The sequence below is a fragment of the Gopherus evgoodei genome, chromosome 1 (assembly GCF_007399415.2).
Source record: "Gopherus evgoodei ecotype Sinaloan lineage chromosome 1, rGopEvg1_v1.p, whole genome shotgun sequence".
NCBI classification, from domain to species: domain Eukaryota; kingdom Metazoa; phylum Chordata; order Testudines; family Testudinidae; genus Gopherus; species Gopherus evgoodei.
The window spans coordinates 233,191,661-233,213,784 of record NC_044322.1 but is presented as its reverse complement, the minus strand read 5'-3'; the positions used below and the strand labels follow the sequence as shown (position 1 = coordinate 233,213,784).

General features: G+C 43.1%; 1 protein-coding gene across 1 annotated transcript; it reads right to left on the bottom strand.

Moving 5' to 3' along the window:
- Positions 1-253: 253 nt before the first annotated feature.
- On the bottom strand, positions 254-19,043 carry MANSC1 (MANSC domain containing 1). Its single transcript, XM_030553284.1, has 4 exons — positions 18,942-19,043; positions 12,721-13,039; positions 11,581-11,721; positions 254-1,457 (listed from the first exon to the last, which is right to left on the bottom strand). The coding sequence occupies exons 2-4, from the start codon at positions 12,944-12,946 to the stop codon at positions 628-630; spliced, it is 1,197 nt and encodes a 398-aa protein (XP_030409144.1). The 5' UTR covers positions 12,947-13,039; positions 18,942-19,043; the 3' UTR covers positions 254-627.
- Between the last annotated feature and the right edge of the window lie 3,081 nt (positions 19,044-22,124).

Sequence of the window (22,124 nt, the reverse complement as noted above, 5' to 3'; positions counted from 1 at the left end):
GAAGGGGTGGGAAGAGGCAGGGCAGGGGCGGGGCCTCATGGAAGGAGTGGAGTGGGGGCAGGGCCGAGGGCAGTTGCGGGGAGGTGTAGTAATGCGGCCCTCAGGCCAATGTACTAGTCCTCATGTGGCCCTCGTTGTCATTCAAGTTTGAGACCCCTGCTCTAAGTCATGAGGCAATGTATTAAATAGGACTGTCAGGTAAAACAGTAGTGTTTACACACTGGTTAACAGATATTTTTATGCAAAATATTAACAGAATACAGGGATGGGCTGTACAGATGCACACAATAAGTTTTGTTCACAACCTAATCAAGGTGCAAAATATTATGTTAGGATCTTGATTTTTTATTTTAAATCTAAAAACGACCTTGCTTAACTTAGACGGTGTTTGTATATTTTATGATTTAGCAGTTAAATGAATTTTACTACACAATTCAGAGTGTACTTTTTGGGGGGTGGGGAGAGGGGAAAAGAACACATCCACAGCTGCTTGCCCCTTTCCCACCTGTTTCCCTAAGAGAGAACACACCCTCCTCAAAGATTTCAGCACTGCAGTTCAGTTGCAGGCTACAGCTTCTAACAAAGACTGCACTTCTTACCAATGTATTGTTTCATTTTCCCCTCCCATCATACATCAGCATACATTCCATTGATCAAGTAGTCTAGCCTATTATAACGTCTTCTTTTAAGAGATTGAGACATTCTTCTGCCTATTAGCACAATAACTAATAGCAAAAATACTATCCCAAAAAGTAAAGCTGCTACGAGACCACTTTTGTCACCAGATTGAGGGGCATGCTTGCTTTTTGGAACATCATCTAATAGGTAGGCTTCTGAATCACGCTGCCTATTATCCTGGTGCATATTTTGAAAAGGAGCAGAGGAATCCTTACTAAGCAAAGCAACAACTGACAAAGAAAAGAGGCCGATGCTGCTAGTACTGTCTGTAGAGGTGGCTATTGGTTTGATAGTGGTGGCAGATGTTCTTAGCCTTGCAAATTCTGTAGCAGTTCTGGAATTCAAGCTCATGTGGTTAGTTGTGGTAAAAGCATTGCTGGTAGGAATCTGAGTGCTAGTGTTCGTGTTTTTGAGTACAGCACTACTGATAGTGGTAGGAAGCATGGCAGGTGGTGGTGGAGTGGAGGTGCTAAGCTGAGACGTTCGAGCAGCCCTTGTAGGCAATAGCTTGGTTATTTTTTGTTTTGGGAAAGAATCTAAGGTCTCAGGATGTTTTTTCTCTTGGTCTTCAGGAAACTGTATGTGCAATTCAATCTTATCTAAATGTTCTTCTATATGGTCAATGAGTTCAGACATCTGAGAAGTAATAGATTTCTGCAAAGCAACCGTATGATTCAGGTGACCTGTCTGATTAGGAAGGTCAAAGCGAGCTGCTTGTGAAGAAAGAGAGTTTCCATTTGAGTTGTAATTTGCAAGCTGCGAGTCCAGAATCTGTACACCTAAAAATAGAAAGAAAATATATAAATTAATTATTCAATCTACCCTAGCTATCAAATGCTTCCTCTGCTTACTGCTTCTTCTGAATCCAATAGAGAATCACAAAAGGCGCCCACCCCGAAAAGAAACAATTAAACTGCCTGGAGTATCACGATTTTCTCCTCTTTTTAAAAAAAATCACTAAAGTGTTTGGCAATAGGCATGTTAAAATTACAGTTGTCATAGCACAAATTGATACTCCATCTCCAAAGCCTAAAAGTATCAGGCCAGATTCTTCACAGTCTTACATCTTATGTAAGCATTTATCTCTGTGCAAAGAAATCATTTGATTTGGTAGTGTTCTGCACTCACATTGCACATGTTTAAATGCTCATACAGAGGTGCAAGGCAGTGAAGAATCAGGCCAGTCATCTTCAAAACATTCTTAGTCTCTGCCAACCTGAGAAGCAGAAGTTACCAAGTCACACTTGTATTTGTCAATTTTGCATATATCTATCTAAGGTACTTATAAAGCCCCTGTTGCTGCCGAATTTGGGTGCCTCATTCTTTTAATGCTATTATCCTCACAATGTAATTATCCTGTGAGGTAGGGAAGTACCATTATTTTCATTTTACACAGGCACAAAAAGGTTAAGTGACTTGCAAAAAGTCTCACAGGAAGTCTGTGGAGGAGCATGAACTTGAGCCATCATGAGGGGAAGCGGATGAAGAGTTGTTAGAAGTGAGGAAGGGCAGGGTCCATCATAAGTAGTTGACTAAAATGTTCACCCTTTCCTCTGAAGTTAAATGGAATCAGTTTCTAAGCAGCACAGTGCATTGTAGCTCTATCAAAGCTATTAACTGGAGTCTGATAGCAAAATATGCACAGTTTGGCATGATAAAAGCTGCATGCAAACTCACACTATTGACAAAGGTTCCATTATGTTAAGATACTGTATATAGATCTTATACAAAAAAACAAAACAAAACAAAAAAAAACCTAACACTTTGGGTAATGGTTCTTGGGAAGACTAACTAACTGGCACAGCTCCTTTGTCCACATTATCGTCATCCAATAGCCAGTTGGATTTAGCATTGGGTGTGGTGATTCACCCTTATTCACTGTATTACCTCTAAGTACTGGAGAGTTAACCATATAATGAAATTCCTAAGCAAACAAGAAACCACACACACCCAACACTTAGATAACCTAGAATTAATGGTGAAAGAATCTGACACTTCCTTCAATTGAAAAATCTCTCAGAAATGGATTTTCTCTCTGAAAAAAGTTAAGTGATAAGAAGACCATGTTAAGGTTCCACTTTACAAGATCACCATATCATTACAATATGCAAATATTTGGGTGACCTTCATTGAATAACTTTAATTTTCCCCTGCCACCTGACAGCAGCCAGGAACTAAGATAAGCAAGTTGACTCACAGGTTTACCTCATCAGTGATTACCCTAGTGTCCCTAATGTAAAACTACATGAAGGATGTACACTCTTGCTTCCCTCAGAATTTTCCCCAATATATCTTGATTTTGACCAGCAACATCTCTGCTTTTAAGACTAAAATTGTGCAATACACACAAAATAGGTACCAGACTGAGATCACCTGAGGTGTAAGTCAGGATTTGACCTGAAGCTAGTGCACTAACCTCGTGTACTATTCCCCCTTCCTTAGCAACAGGTCTTTGCAAGAGAACAGACAAGAAGAAGACTAGAAACTGAATATATGGAGAATTTAGAAGGAGAGTACACTGTTAAGTAGCTTGCACTCTGATTTCATCTGCCTTAAAATTGATATAATTAGATACATACAGGATGTTTGAAAAAAAAAAGTAGTGGATTTAAAGTATACAAAACACATTCATGGTTTCTTCTGTCTCAACTGGAAGCCCCTTTATCCAGGGTGCTGGGCTAACTTCCATTATATTGGGTCATGAGGAAGCAAAAAATCTTCACAGTTAATTCAATTAATTGAAATGGAAAGACCACCTACCCCAGCTGCTGTCCTACAAGTTGGGAAACATATTTTTGGTTTCTAGAAGGGACATTAAGCAGCATAGAGCAAAAAAACAGTTATGTTGTAAACTGGAATGCAATAACTTTTGAAAGAAATTTCCATTTAAAACCGTAACCAGAATGGGAAAGATCCTTATCATTATATGACAGTTTGTTACCACATAGCTTTTTCACAATCTATCCAACAGACAGCAAAAAACAAACAAAAAAACCAACAACCAAATAGAGAGTCTTCCAAGAACAAGTTATTGATTTTTCTGCAAACTTTACTCAGTAGCTAGAAAGGGAAATCTACATGATTTGATATTTTATTATTTAATGTGCACCACAAACTCAAAGGTCAAAATCTAGATCAGGGGTCGGCAACCTTTCAGAATGGTGTGCCGAGTCTTCATTTATTCACTCTGATTTAAAGTTTTGCGTGTCATTAATACATTTTAACTTTTTTAGAAGGTCTCTTTCTATAAGTCTATAATATATAACTAAACTATTCTTGTATGTAAAGTAAATAAGGTCTTTAAAAAGTTTAAGAAGCTTCATTTAAAATTAAATTAAAATGCAGAGCCCCCTGGACCGGTGGCCAGGACCCGGGCAGCTTGAGTGCCACTGAAAATCAGCTTGCGTTCCGCCTTCAGCACCCGTGCCATAGTTTGCCTACGCCTGATCTAGATGATCAAAATCCCAACAGTTCCTCAGTTCCTACTGCATTTCCTCTGAGACAAGGAATTTGCTCAACAATACAGCAGATGTGGTCAGCTAAACCACCATTCCTTTCTCATTCTAAACAAAAGGAGTGAGGGACTGAACTCCACTTATAGACTCATAGACTTTAAGGTCAGAAGGGACCAATGTGATCATCTAGTCTGACCTCCTGCACAAAGCAGACCACAGAACCCTACCCATCCACTTCTATAACAAACCCCTAACCTATGTCCGAGTTATTGAAGTCCTCAAATTGTGGTTTGAAGACCACAAGCTGCAGAGAATCCACCAGCAAGTGACCCATGCCTCACGCTGCAGGGGAAGGCGAAAAACCTCCAGGGCCTCTGCCAATCTGCCCTGGAGGAAAATTCCTTCCCGACCCTAAATATGGCGATCAGCTAAACCCTGAGCATGTGGGCAAGACTCACCAGCCAGCACTCAGGAAAGAATTCTCTGCAGTAACTCAGATCCCATCCCATCCAACATCCCATCACCGTGCACATGGCATACTTATCTGCTGATAATCAAAGATCAATTGCCAAAATTAAGCTATCCCATCATACCATCCCTTCCATAAACTTATCAAGCTTAGTCTTAAAGCCAGATATGTCTTTTGCCCCCACTACTCCCCTTGGAAGGCTGTTCCAGAACTTCACTCCTCTAATGGTTAGAAACCTTCATCCTCTAATGGTTAGAAACCTTCATCTAATTTCAAGTCTAAACTTCTTAGTGCCCAGTTTATACCCATTTGTTCTTGTGTCTACATTGGTACTAAGCTTAAATAATTCCTCTCCCTACCTAATATTAATCCCTCTGATATATTTATAAAGAGCAAGCATATCCCCCCATAGCCTTCTTTTGGCTAGACTAAACAAGCCAAGCTCTTTGAGTCTCCTTTCATATGACAGGTTTTCCATTCCTCGGATCATCCTAGTAGCCCGTCTCTGAACCTGTTCCAGTTTGAATTCATCCTCCTTAAACATGGGAGACCAGAACTGCACACAGTATTCCAGGTGAGGTCTCACCAGCGCGTTATATAACGGTACTAACACCTCCTTATCTTTGCTGGAAATACCTCGCCTGATGCATCCTAAAACCGCATTAGCTTTTTTAACGGCCATATCACATTGGCAGCTCATAGTCATCCTGCGATCAACCAATACTCCAAGGTCCTTCTCCTCCTCTGTTGCTTCCAACTGATGCGTCCCCAATGTATATCTAAAATTCTTATTATTAATCCCTAAGTGCATGATCTTGCACTTTTCACTATTAAATTTCATCCTATTACTATTACTCCAGTTTACAAGGTCATCCAGATCTTCCTGTATGATATCCCAGTCCTTCTCTGTGTTAGCAATACCCCCCAGCTTTGTGTCATCTGCAAACTTTATTAGCACATTCCCGCTTTTTGTGCCAAGGTCAGTAATAAAAAGGTTAGATAAGATTGGTCCCAAAACCGATCCTTGAGGAACTCCACTAGTAACCTCCTTCCAGCCTGACAGTTCACCCTTCAACACTACCCGTTGTAGTCTCCCCTTTAACCAGTTCCTTATCCACTTTTCAATTTTCATATTGATCCCCCTCTTTTCCAATTTAACTAATAATTCCCCATGTGGAACTGTGTCAAATGCCTTACTAAAATTGAGGTAAATTAGGTCTACTGCATTTCCTTTGTCTAAATAATCTGTCACCTTCTCAAAGAAGGAGATCAGGTTGGTTTGGCACGATCTACCTTTAGTAAAACCATGTTGTAATTTGTCCCAATTACCATTGACCTCAATGTCCTTAACTAACTTTCTCCTTCAAAAATTTTTCCAAGACCTTACATACTACAGATGTCAAACTAACAGGCCTATAGTTACTCGGATCACTCTTTCTCCCTTTCTTAAAGATAGGAACTACGTTAGCAATTTTCCAGTCGTACGGTACAACCCCTGAGTTTACCGATTTATTAAAAATTCTCGCTAACGGGCTTGCAATTTCATGCACCAGTTCCTTTAACATTCTTGGATGAAGACTGTCTGGGCCCTCCGATTTTGTCCCATTAAGCTGTTCAAGTTTGGCCTCTACCTCAGATGTGGTAATATCCACCTCCATATCCTCATTCCTGTTTGTCATCCTTCCATTATCCCTAAGCTCCTCATTAGCCTTATTAAAGACTGAGGCAAAGTACTTATTTAGATATTGGGCCATGCCTAGGTTATCCTTAACCTCCTTTCCATCCTCAGTGTTTAGCGGTCCCACTTCTTCTTTCTTTGTTTTCTTCTTATTTATATGGCTATAGAACCTTTTACTATTGGTTTTAATCCCCTTTGCAAGGTCCAACTCTACTTGGCTTTTAGCCTCTCTCACTTTATCCCTACATGTTCTGACCTCACTAAGGTAGCTTTCCTTGCTAATCCCACCCTTCTTCCACTCCTTGTAGGCTTTCTGCTTTTTCTTAATCACCTCTCTGAGATGCTTGCTCATCCAGCTTGGTCTACAACTCCTGCCTATGGTTTTTTTCCTCTTTCTTGGGATGAAGGCTTCCGATAGTTTCTGCAACTGTGACAAACTAATTCCAGGTCTCCTCCGCATTTAGATCCACAAGTTCTTCAGTCCAATCCACTTCCCTAACTAATTTCCTTAATTCTTTAAAGTTAGCCCTCGAGAAGTCAAAAACCCTAGTCCCAGATCTATTTTTGTTTATCCTTCCATCTAGTTTGAACTGAATTAGCTCATGATCACTCGAACCAAGGTTGTCCCCTACAACCATTTCTTCTATGAGGTCCTCACTACTCACCAAAACCAAATCTAAAATGGCATCCCCTCTTGTCGGTTCTTCAACTACTTGGTGAAGAAATCCATCTGCTATCACATCCAGAAAAATCTGAGCCCTATTATTCTTGCTAGCACTTGTCCTCCAGTCTATATCTGGGAAGTTAAAGTCTCCCATGATCACACATTTCCCATTAGTGTTTACTTCCTTAAAAACATTAAAGAGGTCTCTATCCATATCCAAATCAGATCCCGGCGGTCTGTAGCACACCCCAAGAACTATCTCAGGGGAGGCTCTAGTAGCTTTCTTTCCCAGTCTGATTTTTGCCCAGACAGACTCTGTCTTGTCCATTCCATCACTTCTTATTTCTTTACAGTTAACCTCCTCATTGATGTACAATGCTACTCCACCACCTTTGCCTTTATTTCTGTCTTTCCTAAACAGCACATAGCCTTCAATACCTGTACTCCAGTCATGACTACTATTCCACCATGTTTCTGTTATCCCTATAATATCCGGTTTCATTTCCTGCACCAGTAGCTCTAGTTCCTCCATTTTGTTCCCTAGGCTCCTCGCATTAGTATACAGACATCTTAATTTTCGCCGTTTGGCTTCACTTACATTCTTTACCCTGTTAGGCACAGACATTCTACCACCAGCATCACCTGTTAGTCTGCTATCTACACTACCCTTCCTCTGTATGCCAATTCTTGTGTCCACGGCTGTATCCCCTCTTACTTTGTTTACTTCCCTCTCAAGGTTACATTCTGGCATGGAGATCTCCTGGACATCTCCCAACTATCTCCCCCAACTTCCTAGTTTAAAGCTCTCTTAATCAGTTCGGCGAGCCTCCATCCTAGAAGTCTATTTCCCTCCTTGCTCAGGTGAAGTCCATCCCGAGAGAACAGTCTTCTGTCTGTAAATGCTTCCCAATGGCCATACATCCCAAAGCCCTCCTTACAGCACCACTGCCTGAGCCATCTGTTGATCACCATAATCTTGTTAAACCTTTGTTGCCCTTCTCTAGGAACCGGCAGAATCCCACTGAAGATCACCTGAGCCTCGTTTTCCTTAAGCGTCTTCCCCAGTCTGGCATAGTCTCCCTTGATACATTCCAGAGAGTATCTAGCTGTATCATTCGTTCCCACATGAAGGACAATCAACGGATTATTTCCCGCTCCCGCTAGGATCCTTTTCAGCCTCAGGTCCGCATCCTGTATCTTAGCACCCGGCAGACAGCACACCCTTCTGTTCTCCCGATCAGCTCTAGTCACAGGCCTGTCTATTCTTCTCAGTAAGGAGTCTCCAATCACGTAGACCTGCCTTTTCCTGGTGACAGTGTGATTCTCCGGTCTATCCCCTGCACCCACTGTCTGCAAGTCCTCTTGATTCCTATTCACCCTTGCAATCCTCCTGGGGCTTATATTTGGTGTTGCCTCCATTGACTCCTCCCCTCCTCTTGTAGGACTATCAGCTCTTCTCTTTTTCCTTGCCCTCTTGCCTTCAGTGATCACTTGCTGTGTCCCTTCTTCATTATCCAACTCTGCAAACCTGTTCCTGAGTTCTACTTCCACTTCACTGGCCCGTCTTTTCCTCTGCCTGGTTCTCTTAGTCACATGGTTCCACCGTCCACTTTCCTCACCCTGCAGTCTCTCCTCTGAATTCTTTGGTCTTGCTTCCATCTGCACGTCTGAGCTTATCCCTTCAGCCCCCTTGTGTCTGTGCTCCATCATCTGCTCCAACCCCCTTCTAAACTCAACCAGAGTTTGCACCTGCATCTCCAGTCCTCGGATCTTTTCTTCCATCAGCTCTATCAGGCAGCACTTCATGCAGACAAAACTCTTTTCAGGTACCCCCTCCAGGATCATGTACATGCCGCAGCTTCCACATCCAGTCATCCTCACTGTGTCTTTCAGTTCTATCTCTGTATCAGTCATAGCCTTCCCACCTAAAGCCTGGTAGTCCACGGAACAGAACACAACACAAACCCCCAGCAGGCACCAGACCACCCCCCAATCCCTTAACTAGCCTGTCAGTTTCTCTGTCCTGGTCTCCCCCGCAACCTCTCCCTGGAAACTCCCTCTGAAACTCCCCTGTTTACAGCTCTGTTTGCTGGCTCCTGTGCCGCTGCAGCTGTCTGTGCTGCTGCCTGACTGGTTGGCTACTTGTAGAAGCCATGCTCTTAGACAAGCACCCGAAGTAGAGCAATGATGTAGATTACCAAATTCACTCCCTCAAATAACAGTCAGAAAACTGCAGTGTGTGTGTAATGTATGCTGTGGGAAACAGTTTGGTTGGGGGACAAAGAAGGATCTCATCACCCTACATGAATCTTCCCACCTTCTTCCACAAAGCCAACCAATGTCCCTGAACACTCATGGATGTACCATCAGAAAGCAGATAGTTATTGCAGCCAGAGTCTGACTAATCGCACTCTATATTTTTGAGCTTTAAAAAAAAGAGTCAGCTTTATTTCCTCATTTTCATTTTAGATTGTAAGCTCCCGAATGCAGGGACCTTGTCTTCTTAAGAAATTGTCAAGTGCTAGGCACACTAGTGGCATTATAATAGAATAGATAATCTTGCTATTGAAGGAAGAGAGATAAAGCAGTACACAAACCACTATTTAAAAAATATAAAAGAAGAGTATTCTACAGGACCACTCTCAAATAGTCCATATCCTAAATTACCTTGGAGGTCATCTCATAGTTTTTCAGCAATAGCTTCTGTGGCTGGAATCAGAAGATAAAAATCTCCTGAATCACAAATTGGTTCTGTGGTGGTTGAGCTGGAAAAATCAAGTTTGCACTGAATAAAACTGCTCCAATACTTGAGTATTCTTCTTTATCACTAATAACTGTAACCTTGTGCACATTTGTATCTGAAAAAAACAAACTTAAAAGGTTTGTCACAAGAAGTGGGCTAGGCTTCTTGGTAACTGCCTTTGAAAAGCTTATCAGCAATGTAGGCTTAAGGTAAACGAGCTCACACACATCATTTCCATAATTCAATATGGACAGGAGCCAGAAAAACAGCACAATTGAAAACAATGAGTAAAACTCAGCAATTGCACTTTGGCAGATCAAGAGCCCGGCACAGTCACATGTTCTCTTCCCTCTTTCAATCCTCTACATACTCCTGAGGGAGAAAAGAGTTGGAGACGTGTGATAAAAGTTAGATAATAAATTAATTACTTTGACTCTTCTGTTTTTGCACTCTAAGAGTTTAAGGCATTTGTTCCTTCCCCCTGCCTTGGTTTCCTGGTGTTATCACAGCAAATGTACCCTAACAATTTCTGAAAAAGTTATGCGGATGACCCTGCTAGACGGCATGCTTTCCCTCACCAATCAATTCCTTCCCAGGAGAAAGTGACCTCTTCAGTAAGCTCAGCCTTTGGGAAATATCTGAGAGAGAGAGGAAGAACTCCAGTTTATTAAAAAAAACCTTGTGTTCTCTGCAAAGTGAGCCATACTGAAACCACCACATCAACTCCCTTGCTGGAGGACAGTTTAATTGTCAATGTGTTATTTGAAGAGTACAGTCAGATAAGGTGCCAGTGTAGAAGTATATTTTGAGAGACAAGGTGTGTGAGGCATCTTTTAACGGATCAAATTCTGTCAGTGGAAGAACCAAGCTTTCGAGCTACACAGAGCTCTTCTTCATTACCTCAGCCACCTTGTCTCTCTAATATGCTGCAACTGACATGGCTACCACTACACTGCAAAATATATTTTGGTAAGCTTGCTACATCTTAATAGCTGACCTTAGTACAGCTAATGTATTAGCACCAAAAAGTGCACAGCACATTAGAGACGACAAGAAATTCCTGAGTTCTAAGACTTCTCTAAACCTTGCTACTGACATGCAGTTTGGCCTTGGGTAAGTCACTTTGCATCTCTGCTTCAGCTTCTCTACCTGAAAAAAGAGGAATATTACTACTTTTGTTTACTTACTAATCTTGCAGAGATGTTATGAAGATTAATATTTGTATAGTGCTTTCTATAACTAGGTATTTATATGCCCCTCAGCCACCACAATATGATCCCTTCAAACATGTGAAGTGCTACAAGGGTGCTAAATTTCTATTGCTTCCAATAATATTCAATATACCCATAGGGAATTCCTCCCAAACACATAGAATGTGTCAAAATGGAAGAAGCTTTTTAAGGGCACACAAACTGTATTATTTAGCAATAAATCCCTGGTCTAAAGAGCTTCCAGTCTAAACAGAAAGCATACGTATGAAAGATTAGAGAGGAGATATAATTTCCTGACACATTAATATTAACTGTGTCTCACATTGTCATGGTATGCCAGGGTGGGTTGTTTTGTTTTTTTAAAGAGGAAAGGAATATAAAAGATTTTGAAGTTTAACAAAGGGTGGGGGCAATCAGGATGCATCATCAGAGATGCCAGTCCACATGAGAAGCCAGGTCCATAAAGAAAAAAGGGGGTATAAGACACACAAAACTATAACTCCCATGAAGCACTATGGTAGCTTTTCCAAAATGAAATTTTCAGTTTTCAGCTGATCATTTTCCGTTTTACATTTTTTGCTGATAAATCAAAACTTTTCTGACCAACTCTAATGCAACACACATCTGTAAGACACATGAGTATAAACAAAGTCAATGATCAGTTGATTTTAGTATTGTTTACCTCTATTTATTCTGTAGCTGACGAGTCCTTTTGCTGGTTTCATTGGACAAGCTTCCTTACTAGGGCAGTAAAACAGGTAGCAGTTTGGATGCTGGCTTATCCCTCGAGCATTAAAAATCATCAAATTACATTGCCTGTCTCCTAAAAAAGGATAATATATTATATACTTTGGCAACAAGACGTGTTGTATCTGCCTCTTTTATGGCAATAAGCTCTGCTTAGCTTGACTAAAATCCTCCAGATCAGTATGAAGGGAAAAGAATGAATATATCGCATTCTGCAGGAAATAATATAGTTATGGGGATTAATAAATATATATAACTAGACACCTACAAGCTAAAAGCCAATCTGCAAGATGTTGCCCCTCCTTCTACGTGTCAACCAGGTCTAACAGAAATAGTAGGATAAGCCTCCCCACGCCCTCCTGCTGAGATTCCTACCAAGGTGCTGCTGCCCTCATATCAGATCTTGGGACACCATTTTTCATATGAGTCTTTGGCTCAAAGGCATCCAATAAATTTGAAAAACCACTAATTTCTTTGAATGACTGAGAGATTTCACCATCCCCACAGCCTCCTGACTGTTTCTGCTGTTTGATTCGCCGTTAACACTGCGATGCTGCTATCTGCAGCTACAGTTCATTCTGCTTCTAAGGGCCTGATGGAAAGCAAAGTTCCCAGAAGAGTGTAAGCATTTTATTTGTAGCTACTCAAATGTAACATGAAACAATCCATTGCTTCTTTTTATTCTGTCTACTGGACTCACAAAGTTATGGCTTCTATGTCTTGGAGTGCATGGTGAGGGCGAGGGGGAAGGGCTTAAAACCATTGGGCATGCCTAGCATTCAAGATACATGCAATAATTGCTCAGACTAATACACAGTACTAGGACTTAATCACTAAGTTCTCATTTCATTGGCTAATAGGTTAAGCAAAACAGACCAATATTCACAATATCTTGTTAGTCTTGGTATGAAAGGAGAGAAATATTCACATTCAGTGCTGAAAGCAGAAAGAAAATGTAGAATGTCTTGGTTCTTCCCCTTTGAGGGCTTACTCCAGCTTATCCTATCCCAGCCCATTACAAACATGTCATAAGCAATGATAGCGCAGAACAGAAATCAAGGGAATATAAGTTTACCTGATATGTTTTTTTTTAAGCAGCAAACATTAATACAAGCTTCCTGAGTTGGTGTATATATTGGCTCAGTCCCTCTGATGCCTTTTGAGAGAGATAGCATCATATCAATTACAACATTTTCCATCTTCTCTAGAGAGCAATCTTGACTTAGGGATGGCCTAGGTATCATGTAACAACACATCATTAGGAATGTGCAAGTAGACCACCAAGTTATGCTGATGGACATTTTTACTTAGGTGCCGCCTTCTTGAGACAGAAACAATGATGAACTTCTTGGTGTTTAACTTCAAGATAATCTCATTTTAAGAAGAATGCATATCTGTGGAGAAAAACAAGGAAAGGCTCCTTTTAGTCAAAGTGAAGTTTTCAACAACTTTTAAGAGCCTTTTGTACAAGTAGCAAATGTAGTAATTTTTAAAAAAGTTTATATTACATACTTGATGCAAAGTTACTTACTTCCCAACATACGTGGCATCCAACTAAAAACATTGCTACACTTTTCAAATGAAAAAGGGTGGTGAATACAGCACACAAGAATCAATCTGAGTATTTATATTGTCCCTATCATCATAATATCTGGAGTGGCTCTCAATCTTTAAGGTATTTTCATTACATACCTATAAGGTAGGAAACTGCTATTATCCCCATTTTACAGAGGGGAAATGGAGGCAGAGAAGTCATAAGGGACTTGTCCACAGTCACACAGGAAGTCACGATCAGCCCTGGACGTACATATTGGAATCCTTTTCCCTACTTTTTCAACCAAGATGCCCAAGGACATAAAAATGGCAACAAAGGGGGATCAGTGCTGTCATGGTATAAACCCCCACTCTGAACCTTAGCGTCCAAAAGATGGGGTACCAGCATGAATTCCTCTAAGCTCAATTACCAGCTTAGTACATGTAGCACTGCCACCAACCAGGAATTCCAGTGCCTGGTACACTCTGGTCCCCCCAAAACCTTGCCCAGGGACCCCCAAGACCCAGACCCTCTGGATCTTAACACAAGGAAAGTAAACCCTTTCCCTCACCGTTGCCTCTCCAAGACTTCCCCTCCCTGGGTTACCCTGGAAGATCACTGTGATTCAAACTCCTTGAATCTTGAAAAAGAGAGGAAAATTCACCTTCCCCCCTCCTTCTCCCTCTCCCTCCCAGACTCTCCCTAAGAGAGAAAGTAATCCTAACACAGAGAGAAAATAACCTTTCTCTCCCCCTTCCCTCCTTTCTCCCCACCAATTCCCTGGTGAATCCAGACCCAGTCCCCTGGGGTCTCACCAGAATAAAAAAAACAATCAGGTTCTTAAACAAGAAAAGCTTTTAATTAAAGAAAGAAAAAAACAGTAAAAATTATCTTTGTAAATTTAAGATGGAATATGTTACAGGGTCTTTCAGCTATAGACACTGGGAATACCCTCCCAGCCTAAGTATACAAGTACAAATAAAAATCCTTTCAGCAAAATACAAATTTGAACTCCTTCCAGCCAAATACACATTTGCAAATAAAGAAAACAACCATAAGCCTAACTCGCCTCATCACCTAGTACTTACTATTTTGAATCTATAAGAACCTGTATCAGGGAGATTGGAGAGAAACCTGGTTGCACGTCTGGTCCCTCTGAGCCCCCAGAGTGAACAACAACCAAAATCTAACAGCACACACAAAAACTTCCCTCCCTCAAGATTTGAAAGTATCCTGTCCCCTGATTGGTCCTCTGGTCAGGTGACAGCCAGGCTCACTGATCTTGTTAACCCTTTACAGGCAAAAGAGATATGAAGTACTTCTGTTCTATTAACTCTTACTTATCTGTTTATGACAAGTGCAAACACTGGAAACAGGTGATTTGAGGGATTACTATTGAGAGACACAGCCCCCCTTTACATAACCATGTTCCAGAGGATAAATAGAGTAAAAATGTTTACATAGATTCATATTTCCAAGGCCAGAAGGGACCACTGTGATCATGTAATCTGACATCCTGTATAACATAAGCCACAAAACTTCACTAAAATAATTCCTAGAATGTGTCTTTTCAAAAAAATCCAGTCTTGATTTTAAAATGGTCAGTGATGGAGAATCCACCACGACTCTTGGTAAGTTGTTCCAATGGTTAATTACTCTCTATATTACAAATGTATGTCTTGTTTCCATTCTGAATTTCTCTAGGTTCAGCTTCCAGCCATTGGATTGTGTTATACCTTTTATCTTCTGGATTAAAGAGTCCATTATTAAATATTTGTTTCCCATGTAGGTCCTTGAGACTGTAATCAAGTCACACCTTAACTTTTTCTTTGTTAAGGTAAATAGACTGAGCTCTGCGTGTCTATCATTACAAGGCAGGTTTTCTAATCCTTTAATCATTTTCATGGCTCTTCTCTGAACCCTTTTCAATTTATCAAGATCTTCTTGAATTGTGGACACTAGAACTAGACACAGTAGTCTAGCAATGGTTGTGCTAGCATCAAATATAATGGGAAAACAACCTCTCTACTGTTACTCAAGATTCCCATTTATGTGTTCAAGGATTGCATTAGACCTTTTGGCCATGGTATCATACAGGGAGCTCATATTCAGCTGAATATCCACCACAACCCCACTGGCAGTTTTGTCAAGCAAAATAGTGGTTTCAGTAACTTTTTTAATGGATATGCATCCACAACATAAAAAGTACCATCAAATCTAGCAGTGCTGCTGGTACTCTCAGTAGTCTGGCTAAGATTTGAATAGATCATGAAGACTAACTGACCTCCAGGTCCCATGGGCAGGACAGCATAGAAGAAGCTTGTAATGTTACTGCCTGTGCTGTATCTTTCTAGTAATTAGAAGGATACAGATCTCAGGATACTTAAGTCTTATACCTTAAGACTGAAGGATGGCTAATGTGACGTCAATTTTTAAAAAAGGCTCCAAAGGCGACCCCAGCAATTATAGGCCAATTAGCCTAACTTCAGTACTGGGCAAACTGGTTGAAACTACAGTAAAGAACAGAATTGTCAGACACATAGATGAACATGATTTGTTGGGGAAGATTCAATCTGGTTTTTGCAAAGGGACATCATGCCTCACCAATCTACTACAATTCTTTGAGGACAAGGGTGAGCCAGTGGATATAGTGTCTTAGATTTTCAGAAAGCCTTTGACAAGGTCAGAGCCGTCCTGTCCATAGGAGGGACCAGGGCAACTGCCACGGGCCCTGAGCTTTGGGGCGGGGGGAGCAGGGAGGCCCAGGGCCCTAATGGGGGGCCTGGCACCGGCAGCAGGGACCAGGCCCACGCCCCGCACTCACTGGCCCAGATGTGTATTTCTTTTTCTTGCTCACAGCCCCCGCAGGGTCAGGCTCAGTCTCTGTAGCAGCGAGCAACCTGGCCTCAGCCCGCTCTGCCGGCTCCCAGCTTCGCCTGCTGCTGCAGGATCCTAGTGCCCCCCCCCCAACACTAGTGCCAGGGCAGGCTGACCCTGACCCTGCCCTTCCCCTTGGACGGACCCTTCCCTTTTCTGGCAGGACTCTCAACAGCACAGGGGGCCCCCTAGCACAGGTGCGTGCCAGCCAGTAGTTTCCTTCGTCCATCGCCCAGCACTGGTGTCCCCCAGAGCCCCACACCTCCCCCTTCCACTGCTCTTTTTCCCCTCTCCCAGCGCTGTGTGGGGTCCTCCAATGCCACCTCCAGGCTAGGGCTACCCCCCTGCCTCAGGGTCCTCCTTGCCTTTCAGCTCTCCAGCCTTAGGATCCCCCTCCCTGCAGTACTAGGACCTGGAGTCCCACAACTCTGCTCTCTCCATCACCCCTCAGGACTGGGGTCCTCCATCCATCTGTTTTTCCACGTCCCCTCCCCTCCCAGCCCCATGCTGGAGCGTCCTGAGATCCCTCAGCACCAGGGCACATATAGGCCCTTTAAGAGCTACCCAGTTCCCGAGACATGGATTCTCAGTGTTGCAAATGTGTAATTACATTTTTAAAAAAATCCACTGAGGGAAGCGAGACCATATGCACCTGGGAAGTAAGTTTGCTTCAAGGAAGTCCATGAAGGTGGATTTCAGAATGTAAGCGGTGCGACACTGATCATGATCGGTGACTTTTTTTTTAATTATATGAACTTTATTATAAATTATAAAAAAGAACTACAATATAACATAACATTATAATTATGCAGCTCGGCGCTATCAATATTTAACCAGTGGCCAGCAGCTGCTCTTGAAGTTCCTTGTAACCAGATTTCACCTGTATAAATAATGCTAAGGGGGCCCCAACAGGCTAATTTGCCCTGGGTCCTGCATTCCTCTTGGGATGGCCCTGGACAAGGTCCCTCAGCAAAGGCTCTTAAGCAAAGTTAGCTGTTATGGGATAAGCAGGAAGGTCCTCGTATGGATCAGTAACTGGTTAAAAGATAGAAAACAAAGGGTAGGAATAAATGATCAACTTCAGAATGGACAGAGGTAAATATTGTTCCCCCAGGGGTCTGTACTGGGACCAATCCTAATCAACATATTCGTAAATGATCTGGAAAAAGGGATAAACAGTGAGGTGGCAAAAACTGCAGATGATACAAAATTACTCCAGATAGTTAAGTGCAAAGCAGACTGCGAAGAGTTACACAGGGAACTCCCAAAAGCAGATGACTGGGCAGATGAACTTCAATGTTGATAAATGCAAAGTAATGCACATTGGAAAGCATAATCCCAACTATACATATAGAATGATGGAGTCTGCATTAGCTGTTCCCACTCAAGAAAGCAATCTTGGAGTCATTATGGGTAGTTCTCTGAAATCATCCACTGAATGTCCAGTCAAAAAAGCAAACAAAATGTTGGGAATCATTAAGAAAAGGATAGCTAATACGACAGAAAATATCATATTGCCTCTATATAAATCCATGCCCACACCTTGAATACTGCATACAGATGTGGTCGCCCTGTCTCAAAAAAGATATATTGGAATTGGAAAAGGTTCAGAAAGTGGCAACAAAAATGATTAGGGGTATGGAACAGCTTCCAAATCAGGAGAGTAACAAGACTGGGACTTTTCAGCTTGGAAAAGGTACTACTAAGGGGGGGAGGGGGGATATGACAGAAGTCTATAAAATCATGATTGGTGTGGAGAAAGAAAATAAAGAAGTGTTATTTACTCCTCATAAAACAGAATTAGGGGTCACCAAATGAAATTAATAGGCAGCAGGTTTAAAACAAACAAAAGGAAGTATTTCTTCACACAACACAGAGTTAACCTGTGGAACTCTTTTGCCAGAGGATGTTGTGAAGGCCAAGACTATAAAGGGGCTCAAAAAAGAACTAGATAAATTCATGGAGAATAGGTCCATCAATGGCTATCAGCTAGGATGGGCAAGAGGGTAGGGGTTCTCTTGCCAGAAGCTGGGAATGGGTGACAGGGGTTGGATCACTTGATGATTACCTGTTCATTCCCTCTGAAGCACCTGGCATTGGCCACTCTCCGAAGACAGGATACTGGGTTAGATGCAACTTTGGTCTGACCCATTATGGCCGTTCTTATGTTCTTTCATGAACATAAACTTAAAAGAATTTAAATTATTTTGAAGTCTTGCAAAGATATGGGAAGTAGCCTCTGTATACAAACAAACAGTGAGCTCCTCCCCTTCCTCATTCCCCTCCACATCAGTGTCCCGTCTGGCCCCTCAAAAGAAGGAGCAAGATTTTTTTTTTTTGATGTCCCTAGTTTAAGGGAACACTCATTGCACTTTTAACCAAACTGGGCAACTCGTTGAAAACTACATAGCTACACAGAGGGAGGAGCAGCGCTGCTTATACGGCCATCTGCCAGGAAAAACAGGTTCCCCATCCCGCATATGTGGGTGGGGCAGAGGGAACAATAATCCCTAGGGCGGTCACAAGAAGTTGAATTTGCTGCTATGTTTTCATGGAGCCCGAGTCCTGAATCAAAGCCGGTGGGCAGGGAAGGAGATTACACATGCACACAGAAAGAAGAGGAAACGGCTGCTGGGACAGGAAAGGGCGGGGGGGGGGGAGGATTAAGGCACCAATTAACGAGACCACTCTTCTAAATGACTTGCAACTTGTTTTCAGTTAGTAGCTCCCGGTCAGGCTTCCCAGTGGATTATGCCTGGCCAACAGGACCTGGCTCCAACCCGGATATCTCTCTCCTGCCCCAAGGAGTAGCAGCTGCTTGGGATCCCCTACACCGCAGCCTGCCCAGATTCCCCCCTCGCTCTGCTCTCTCCAGACAGCCTTACCGGCAAGAGACGTCCCTCGCAGCGGGCAGCGCTGCCCAGGGAAGCTGCAGCAGCCGAAGGAAGGAGCTTTGCTTTCAGGTCTCCTGGCTCTGGAGGCGCCTCCCGGTCCGGGAGGGAGGAGGCAGAGCCGTTGAGGGCAAGGGAGGGCTGAGCTGTGTGACTTTGAGGTCTGTGTGATCTCGGACGCTTGAAAACTAACTCCCGAGCTTAGCTTGACTCCAGTGACTAGTTTTATTGATCCCAATGGGGCTACTCAGCCCCCTGCTCACAAATCATGAATGAGGCTCAAAACGATTGGCATAAGAATAAGGTTTTAAAAAAAAACAGCAAACTTTCTGGGGTCTTTTCATTTGCCTTCTGGTTTTGAGCCTTCAGGGTTCACATCTTACAGCTTTTCTCTGCAACCATGAGAGTTAAAATGTTACTCCCCGCCACCCAAACACGCACACACGCTTGAAAGCTAACACTCTTACCTAATAACGTGACTCCAGGGAGAGGTGCTGGAACAATTTGTATAGTGGGGGTGCAAAGAGCCATTGAACCAAATCCTAATGGAAACTACTTCAAACCAGGGGGTGCAACAGCACCCCCTAGTTCCAGTACCTATGATTCCAGGATCTAGATCTTTCAGAAAAAGACCAAATATCTAGAAACTCCAGACACTTGGCAATGCTGATCAGGGCCTCTAGCTCTATCCTCCTCAGCTCCTCTCACCTTTGCTAGATGGGCTGAAGGCATTTGTGTTGTCAGGACTATAAAACAGACATAAAAGCCTCAGGCCATGTCTACATCTAAAATTTTGCAGCGCTGGTTGTTACAGCTGTATTAGTACAGCTGTATAGGGCCAGCGCTGCAGAGTGGCCACACTTACAGCAACCAGCGCTGCAAGTGGTGTTAGATGTGGCCACACTGCAGCGCTGTTGGGCGGCTTCAAGGGGGGTTCCGGGAACGCGAGAGCAAACCGGGAAAGGAGACCAGCTTTGCTGCGGTTTGCTCTCGCGTTCCCCGAACCACCCTGCAAACCGCAGGGAAGGAGACCTGCTTGCTCGGGATTCCGGGAACGAGAGAGCAAACCGGGAAAGGAGACCAGCTTCGCCGCGGTTTGCTCTCGCGTTCCCGGAGCCACCCAGCAAACCGCAGGGATGGAGACCTGCTTGCTCGGGGTTCCGGGAACGAGAGAGCAAACCGGGAAAGGAGACCAGCTTCGCCGCGGTTTGCTCTCGCGTTCCCGGAGCCACCCAGCAAACCACAGGGAAGGAGACCTGCTTGCTCGGGGTTCCGGGAACGAGAGAGCAAACCGGGAAAGGAGACCAGCTTCGCCGCGGTTTGCTCTCGCGTTCCCGGAGCCACCCAGCAAACCGCAGGGAAGGAGACCTGCTTGCTCGGGGTTCCGGGAACGAGAGAGCAAACCGGGAAAGGAGACCAGCTTGATTACCAGAGGCTTCCTCCTTCCACAGAGGTCAAGAAAAGCGCTGGTAAGTGTCTACATTGGATTACCAGCGCTGGATCACCAGCGCTGGATCCTCTACACCCGAGACAAAACGGGAGTACGGCCAGCGCTGCAAACAGGGAGTTGCAGCGCTGGTGGTGCCCTGCAGATGTGTACACCTTCAAAGTTGCAGCGCTGTAACTCCCTCACCAGCGCTGCAACTTTCTGATGTAGACAAGCCCTCAGTTCAGGGGAGGAAACCCGATTTGCCCAGAGCAAAATAAATGGAGCTGGGCAAAACTTGTCAGCACAGTGCAAGGGTCCTTCATGCAAATGCTTTCTTTTGCATCAGTTCACTGGGGGTCCAACCATACTGTCTCCCAAAGTTTTGTTTTAAGAATTAGAGTAAAAATTGAAAAATAATGAAAAACTCAGCTAAAACTATTGCATTTCATGCGGATTTGATGTAAAACGCTAAATAGTCTCCAAACTAGACTCAGCTTTTGGTTGTGTCACAAAAGCAGTTGAAGTGATTAACCTGAGCATTGCAACACCTAACTTTTAGGCAACTAAAAAAAATATCACAGGAATAACACTGTGATCTACAAGCCTGAATTAAGCACCAAGGCTCCCTAAACACCTTGGAATGCAATCTGCAAAAGCCAGCATAGTGGGTGGGGAGCTGCCTAAATTAGCTAATGAGAGATGCCAAGGCAAGGGGTGTTTTCTAAACCCCACTCTCTCACAGAGTTAGGCTCCTAGCTGCAGGGTGTTGTCTATCTCTAGTAGTGATTCACAGCCAGGAACCCCCATTTCTTGAATTAGGTGGCTTAGGCACTTAAATCATTTCTTGTGAGAATGAGTTAGGCAGCTGCTTCACTAAACACAAAATAGTCAGAGAAAGAGGTGGTTGTGTCCATGTTATACTTTTAGCTTAGTGGTTTGAGCTCTCTCCTCAGTGCTGGGAGACCTCTGTCCCCCTGAGGCAGAGGGGGGAATTAAACCTGGGTCTCCCACAACCCAGGTAAGTGCTGTAACCACAGGGCAAAAAGTTAAAAATGGGCCATTGCCACCTCCCTTGCGAGCCAGATTTTCAATAAGATCTGATCCAGCAATCACTGCACATGCCCACCTGATCAGGCCCAGCACATAAGTTAGATGGACGAATGCCTAGAGTGGTTTTCCCAGTTTGTGGATCCCTCTGGGGCTTAGGCATCTGGTCATCTAAAGCGGGGCTGCGCTACATGTGCCCAGAGATAGAAACTTAGGTGCCAAGTGAGTTTAGGTGCTTACAGGGTTCAGTGGGAGTTTTGTGGATTGCAGTGGAGTCTAAAACTGGGTCTTAGGTGCTTGAGTACCTTTGTGGATCTTAACCCCTTTGCCTCAGTTCCCAATCTGTAAAACAGGGATAATTCCATTGACCTAGTTCACAGGGGTGCTGTGAGGATGAATACATTCAAGATTATGAAGAGCTCAGATGCTTCAATAATGGGGGCCATATCAGTACCATAGATAGATGGGTAGTACAGAGTTCGTAATTAAAACTGATACCAAACATATTGTACACAACTTCAGATTTTGTAACAAAAGTTTTACACAACTCTAAGAACATTGATTTTAAAAGTGTATTAGTTAAATACATAATTGAAAAGCATTATTAGTTACTAGGAAGGAAGGAACCAAGTGGAATCCTGTAATAAATGAATAAATGGGGACAACCCCATTTTGGTCATTACACAGTATCTGAACTGCCA